The 7,717-nt window shown below is 45.7% G+C and overlaps 1 protein-coding gene across 1 annotated transcript; it reads left to right on the top strand.

Moving 5' to 3' along the window:
* The first annotated feature begins 2,034 nt into the window (after positions 1-2,034).
* Positions 2,035-6,997, top strand: LOC134529202 (uncharacterized). The gene is made up of 3 exons (XM_063363050.1): positions 2,035-3,562; positions 3,668-3,758; positions 4,107-6,997. The coding sequence occupies exon 3, from the start codon at positions 5,510-5,512 to the stop codon at positions 6,995-6,997; it is 1,488 nt and encodes a 495-aa protein (XP_063219120.1). The 5' UTR covers positions 2,035-3,562; positions 3,668-3,758; positions 4,107-5,509.
* The last annotated feature ends 720 nt before the right edge of the window (positions 6,998-7,717 follow it).

Here is a 7,717-nt window from a genome sequence, read left to right as displayed (position 1 = left end):
AAAATGGCGGTATTTCCTTGCCGTATCACATGTACACGCAGTTCCAATCTTCGTACCACGGACGGGAATCGCACCCGATCCTGAGTCCAGACACCTACAAAACATTGGCTCCGCTAATCGTATTTGATGTGAGCAAACAAGACGAATCGATTCGTAGTTCAATGATTGATTGTCGATTGGAAATTTCCACGAAAAATGACGTACCGCCACTCACAACGGCGTTCTGTCTGATCCTACACGACAGAGTAATTAATTACGATGCGTTTTCAGGTCTCGTGAAAATATTGAGCTAGATATAAATACGACTGCATGCATCATTACAACATCAGTTGGCGACAAGATGTACTGCAACCTGCAAGGTTTCCAGAGCCAAAATGGCTTTGTTCTCAAAGAAATTGCCGTCACCTCCGGAGACAAGACTCGAACCCGCACCTTCCGTGGAAACTACTAGACGAAAAAAGTAAACGCTCGAATGAATGGCTATGTAAATATTATCACGGACTAGAGTGGGACGAAGGAAAAATCCCATACCACCAAGTGAAAAACACACTTCAAGATTTACTAGTCCAAAACGAAATAATATACGTTGCCGGACCTGAACAGAAGAAATGGCTACGAGATCTATGTGACGACGGAACAGTTGAAATTGTAGATGTACAGACCGACTATGGCTGTCCTTCCCTACGCAAACTCTGTTCAATGTACGAAGCTAAGCATCCAAACATCAAGTTCGAACATGTCTGTGCCTGTTCAAACTCGCAGCTAATGCAGAAATGGCACTCGCAACAGTGCGAATAATTTTTTTTTTATTTTCAATATTGGCAAACCCGATTTTTTTCAATTAGTGGTACATCTGATTATTATTTTTTTGCTATAAATAGTTCGAAAATCGAGCTCTATCAATCAGTTTACGTTCGGACACGATGATGACGCCATTCCAGCCGGAAACCGAGTACCTGAGCGTTAAACCAGACTTCAACTGTGTCGAATATAGTTTCCTGTATGAAGAATAAAATTTACGTACTTATACGGAAATCTGTTACGGTGGAGTATTGCATTTCCTAATGGCTCATTCGCCACGCAGTTACGAACCATCGCAACTACAAATAAACTGTACCGGTCCGGATACGTGCGTCGTGTTTAACCTCAGACCGACAACCGTACTTCCATGCAGCACAGAAGAAATTCTCCACAAGACTCTACACGCATCCGACTGCACGCCAGAAGACTGTAGCGGTATCGTTCCCGGCACCCTGGACTGCAGTGAGCAGTCCAAACCCATGTCTACGAGACGCAGCGACCTGTCCAAACTCATGGCTTCGAAGCACAGCGACCTGTCCAGACCTGAACTCAAGGCTTCCAAACCCAAGACTAGGACACATCGTCGCAGCATCAAGAAACGAGGACTGAGCTTCGTTACGCCGCAGATCTACAGTGATAATGCTTCGGACTTTTACGAATTTGATTCTGTAAAAACCATTCGTAGCGCCCTGTGTTCTGTACTCTCCGCCTTGTTAGATGTTTTGAAATAAAAAATAGAGTACATAATTTTAATATCGTGTTTTTATTTACTTTGTCCTTTCATATAAATAAATCTATACGTAGCACTAAGGTCTCATTAAAATACCTACAAGTTAGTAAAATTTGGTTAAAAAAAATAATAAGTGTTGAAGAATTTTAAAAAAGGTATTTATTATTTTTCAGTAAATTATTATTTAAATACGAAAGTGATGAAAATAACCTAATCTATAAAGTGTCATAATATATCATTTTTCAATAAGTTGGTAATTATTTCTTCTGGAGCATGCCGATTCACGTGGCGACTCTTCCAGCTGCCAGGAGCTGAATGATTCTGATTGGCTAGTGAGTATCCCCCCACCAAACAGGCAACATTTCCTGTCCCCCTCCTGATTTCCGCCACATTCGCTCCTCCTACTTTTCCCTCATCCCTCCCAATAATTCAAAAATAGTGCTGACCATGCTGCAGTTTTCGCGGAACCTGATTGGCTTGAGCCTGTGACCAAGGGGGGGGGGGGGGGGGAATTTACCTATAAATTGCCGTGTGAGATGTCGGGGGCTTCACTTTTGGTCTTGCCGCCGTCACCGCATGTTCCAGTTCAAGCTTCGTTGCGACTCCTTCCGTTTCTACAACTCCAGCAGCTTGGTAAGTACAACTTCACCCTAAATTTTCAACTTTGAAATTTTTTCCGCAGATTTTTTCAACTTTGAAAATTTTTCCGTAAATTTTCAACTTTGTAAATTTTTTTCCGTAAATTTTTAACTTTGTAAATCTTTTCAACTTTGAGAAATTTTTTCCGTAGATTTTAAACTTTGAAATTTCTCCAGTCTCTCTTGCCTGTGTACCCGCTGCGTCCTTCACCCAGTGTGTGTAGCAGCTGTAGTGAAGGTTGCTGCTGAGCCAGCTAGTACATGACACCGCACCTCCCGCGCAGCTGGGTAGAGGGGCAAGGACGCGGGAGAAAAAAAAATGTCTTGCGTGCGCGTTCCTTTCTCGGCTCACGAGTTTCGATGTGCAAACAAGAATTAAACGTAGTAGTCATCTTGGAATTACGTCTGAAAAGAATATTATTTGATTGTAAACGTAATCATTGCAGCGAGATTAGTTTCAGTGAACGAAATCTATTCGGGTTATTAGTTTTACAGTTGACATCTTTGAAATGACATGTACATCAGTTGAATTTGTAACGTGTAATTAGGTTCACGACTATGTATGATTAAAATAAACTACTTGTCACGTTAGTTCCGAAGCGTGTAAATTAGGATAGATTCACGTTTGTGTTTGTATGAAAAAGTGTTAGCAACCTAAATTACTTTTTTCCGTGTCGAAATTATTAGTGTCATCAGTTGCAGTATTTGTTTTATTTTAAAATAACATTTTTTCCTGGCATACATGTTTGTTCTTATTCATGCACGTACGACTTAGCTTGAAACAAGATAGATGACGTACGAGAGAGATAGAGGACTGGCAGGAGCTCCGTGCAGCTTGAGTTGTCGTGATGAAATGGCGGCTTGCGCGGGTGGGGGGAATCGCGCGCTCTCCCTCCCTCCCTCCGGCCCCTCACCCCGCACACGGAGCGCTCGCGTCCTTACGCTGCATATGTCCACTAGCTGACGTAATTCCTACCCGTGTCGCATGGCGCGCTCGAAATCCCTGACGTGCTAAATGATTACACTCGTAGTTTATATTATTATTTACAGTGGCAAAAAAATAATAATGAAGTTATTTCGATAAATAGAGCCTTGGTAATGTTACATTTAAAGTTTACGATTTTTTTTACAAAAGAGTTCATTTACCAATATTAATAACAGTAACTTATAATTTTTTACTGCTAAATGAAAAAAAGTATAGAAATAAGCACATGCTACCTATCCGAAGACGCATAACACGAGCATTTTCATTACTTCTACAATTACTTATCATAGTATGCATGTGTTCCAGGTATTCAGTGCTTCTCCCTGCGTCGAGCTACTCCCCAGTGTGATCCGCTTGGAGAACGCCTGTCTGCCCTCTGGAGTTCCGTGTAGTTCTGTCGAGTTTCCGGTCAGTACATAAAACATAAAATATTTGTACATCAGTGTCTTTGTGCTGTCTTGAAATGTAAAACGTGAGCATACTTAGCAAGGTGGTCTCTTTTCTGTGTTACAGGTTCCTGCGACCAGCGTGTGCTGCACGACGTTCCGGCCCTCCTCGTTGTACGTGCGTGCAGTGCACCCAGAGACGTTCCTGTGTTCGTCTGGTGAGTTGAATTTTTTTTTTTAAATTTCAACTTTTGCTTGTATACATGTACATGTCTGTGTGTTAGAGTTTGTGCGCACGAATGCCTTTATGCAAGTGTATTTTGTTTGTGTGCATGTGTTTTTGTGCGCGCATGTGTTTGCGTGTGTGTTTGTGCGTGTGTGTGTCTGTGCGTGTGTGTGGTTGTATTTATGCATGTGTATTTGTGTGTGTGTGTGTGCATGTGTGTGGTTGTATTTATGCATGTGTATTTGTGTGTGTGTGGTTGTATTTATGCATGTGTATTTATGTGTGTGTGTGTGATAATTATGACGTTCTTGTTGCTATAATTTTTCCATTGGTGTTACAGACGTCATCATGAAGAGGACTTTGACTGGGGTTCCCGCGTCAGCCGGCCAGCCCTCGACCACGGGAGCCGTCCAGCCCTCGACCTCGGGGACCAGCCAGCTTGTGTCATCTCAGGTATGTGCACCGTCATCAGGGAATGGGTGTGCATACTGTGGCAAGTTCTTTACAAATACTCGTAATGCCAGACAGCATGAGCGTGCGTGCCAGGCGAATCCCGGCTGTACTACCGGAAGCCAATGCCATACTTGCGGCAAGACAATAAGCCGCAAAGACAGTTTGGCCCGCCACATTCGAACTTGTGGGGGCACCGTCGAGCAAAGCTCAGGCTCGAGGTGCATTCACTGCGGGCAACATTTCAAACATAGCTATGATGCCAGACGCCACGAAAAGAGCCAGTGCCTGTTAAATCCTGGCCGTATGAGCTATACATGCGTAAAGTGCCAGGGCGAATTCACACGTAAAGATAATTTACTGACACACATCAAGACGTGCAAGGGCCTGGCTTCTCAGGCCGCTAAGAGACGGCGTACGGACGATCCCTCTGGCCTGCAACAGCCCGGCCCCAGCACTCGCCCGCAATACGTGGCGAGTGTGCCCGACCAGGCACAGCGAGACTTGGAGGCGCAAGCGCCTGACCAGGCTCAGGTTGACTTGGAGGCAGGCGGTTCCGGGTTTGTTGAGGCGGAGAGTGCGTTCCGCAGAAATTTGAAAACGTTAGTGGCAGTGAACATTGGTGCGACCAAAGATATTTGCACGTACCTGGGCGAAATGAAAAATAATTTGATCGATCGCATTTTCCAGGAAGTACGTGAAAATGGCCCAGTAAAGTTCAATGTATGGCTTGAATGTGATTATGCCAAGCCCGCTCCCTTCGATGAAGGTGTAGACAAGAGGGCATTCAAGACAAAGAATATACCTATCTATGAAGAGAGCGACATTGAAGAGTCAGTAACGGAATGTATTGAGAAAATATGTAGGGAGGAAGACGAATATGTCAGCAAAGGCTCGGGGTGGACTCTGTCTGCAGTGAGGAAAATTCAGCTACGTTTCAACAAGTTAGTACCACTGAGAGTCTCCTCCTACATTGACCTACCATCCACAATCAAGAACAGGAAAGCATGTATAAATCCCATGAACCTGGAAGATAACGAGTGTTTCAAGTGGGCCATACTGGCGCGGTACGTGGAGGGGGAGAATCCACGCCGAGTCGACCATCGATACCGTGAGCTTCAAGGTTAATTTTATTTTTCAGGACTGGAGTTCCCCACCCCCCTCCTCCAAATCAAAGTGTTTGAGAGGAACAATCTCGAAGTGTCTGTCAACATCTACAGCATCGATGAGAACGACAAGATCGCGCCAGTGTGTGTGGGGAAGGAAGAAAAGCAACACCATTTCGACCTCCTCATGCTGACGTCCGAAGATAAGAACTCGCACTTTTGTTACATAAAAAATTTCTCAAGACTCGGCAGGTCCCAAATCACCGCCCACACAGAAAAAATTCATCTGTGTAAAAGATGTTTTACGTACTATCACGATTTGCCACGAGATTCAGGACTGACAGGGCAGCAGTGTCTCGACGCGCACAAGATATTCTGCAGCACCCATGCTCCTGTGCGCGTCGAGATGCCTAAAGCCGACAAGAACAGCAAGCCGCCTGTCCTGGAATTTAAAAACTTCCACCACATGTCAAAGATGCCCATCGTCGTTTACGCAGACTTTGAGGCAATGCTCGTGCCCATCTCATCATGCCAGCCAGACCCCCAGCAATCGAGCACACAGGCCTACCAGAAGCACGAAGCCTTTAGTTACTGTATATATGTCAAGGTAGATAATGAAGTGATCCCAGCCACACTCACCACCTCGCTGCCGCAAGAGCCGATTCTGTACAGGGGTCCCGATGCTGAGGCAAAATTCGTGGAGACCATTGTTGACATTGGTAAAAAGGTGAAAGATATATACGAGACCAGCCTGCCAATGACGTCGCTGACGACTCAAGAATATGTCAGCTTCGTCGCAGCCCATCAGTGCTGCTACTGCAACAAGGTCTTCACATCCGACAACCGCAAGGTCAGAGACCACGACCATTTTAGTGGTAAGTACCTTGGTGCCGCCTGCAACAGCTGCAATCTCCTGCGCAGGCGGCCCAAGAAGCTTGTTGTGTACTTCCACAACCTCAGCTACGACGAAAAGTTTATCATCAAGAAACTGGGCTACGACAACAAGGAAATATTTATTATTCCCCACACGCAAGAGAAAATGATTACATTCTCTAAGAATCTGGGCAACAAATTTTCAGTGCAGTTTATCGATACATTCAGGTTCATGGCACGAAGTTTGGCGTCCCTCGCGTCGTACCTGCCAGCCGACAAATTCGTTGAAACATCAAAATTCTTCACCCAAAATGAATTGAATCTTGTAACAAGAAAAGGTGTGTTCCCCTACGACTACGTGACCTGCTGGGAAAAACTTGACGAGCCACAACTGCCTGCGAAAGAGGAGTTTTACAATATATTAAATGACAGCCATATAAGCGATGCAGAATACAGTCATGCGCAGGCAGTGTGGAGCGAGTTCGGCTGCGTGACCCTGGGCGAATACAGCGACGTCTACCTCAAGACGGACGTGCTGCTGCTGACGGATGTGTTCGAAAACTTTCGACAGCTCTGCCTCAAGACCTACGGCATCGACTGCAGCCACTACGTCAGCGCGCCAGGGTTCACGTTCGACGCAATGCTAAAGCATACAAAGGTACAGCTGGAGTTGATGACAGACTACGACATGCACATGTTCGTCGAAGCTGGGATCAGGGGCGGGGTTGCTCAAGTGGTCAAGCGCCACTGTAAGGCCAACAACGTCTGCCTTCCCTGCACCTACGATCCCAGCCAGTCATAACCCCACGTCATGTACCTGGACGCCAACAACCTCTATGGATGGGCCATGTCCCTGCCTCTTCCCGCCAGCGGCTTCAGGTGGGCGGGCACGGACATTGACGTCATGAGCATACCGGACGAGGGGCGGATGGGGTACATCCTACAAGTGGATGTTGAGTACCCATCCGCCCTGCATGACGTGCACAAGGACCTGCCGTTCCTGCCCGTCAACAAGTGCCCGCCCGGCTCGCGTCAGCCTAAATTAATGACGACGCTCGAGAAAAAGAGTAATTACATAGTGCATTATAGAAACCTGAAGCAGGCTTTCCAGCACGGACTGCGAATCACAAAAGTACACCGAGTTCTGGAATTTGAGCAGCGTGCGTGGATGAAGCCCTTCATTGTGAAAAATACGATTATGAGACAGAATGCTTCCAATGAATTCGAAAAAGAATTTTTTAAGCTGGCAAACAATGCATGTTTTGGTAAACTATTAGAACAAAAGAGGAAGAGGCAGCGGATGGAACTCGTATGCAGCGAGAAGAGGCTGCGGAAAGTAGTGGCAAAGCCAGCGTTCCAGGACAGGACAGTTCTCGATGAAAACTTGGCTCTGATCAAACTCCAGCATGAGAGTATCCTCTTTGACCGCCCTGTATATGCTGGTTTAGCCGTCCTGGAGTTGTCCAAAACGCTCATGTACAATTTCCATTACGACATAATGAAAGTAAAATATAAGGACAAC

This window comes from Bacillus rossius, chromosome 2, assembly GCF_032445375.1.
Source record: "Bacillus rossius redtenbacheri isolate Brsri chromosome 2, Brsri_v3, whole genome shotgun sequence".
NCBI classification, from domain to species: Eukaryota; Metazoa; Arthropoda; class Insecta; order Phasmatodea; family Bacillidae; genus Bacillus; species Bacillus rossius.
This window is presented reverse-complemented; position numbering and strand designations above follow the sequence as displayed.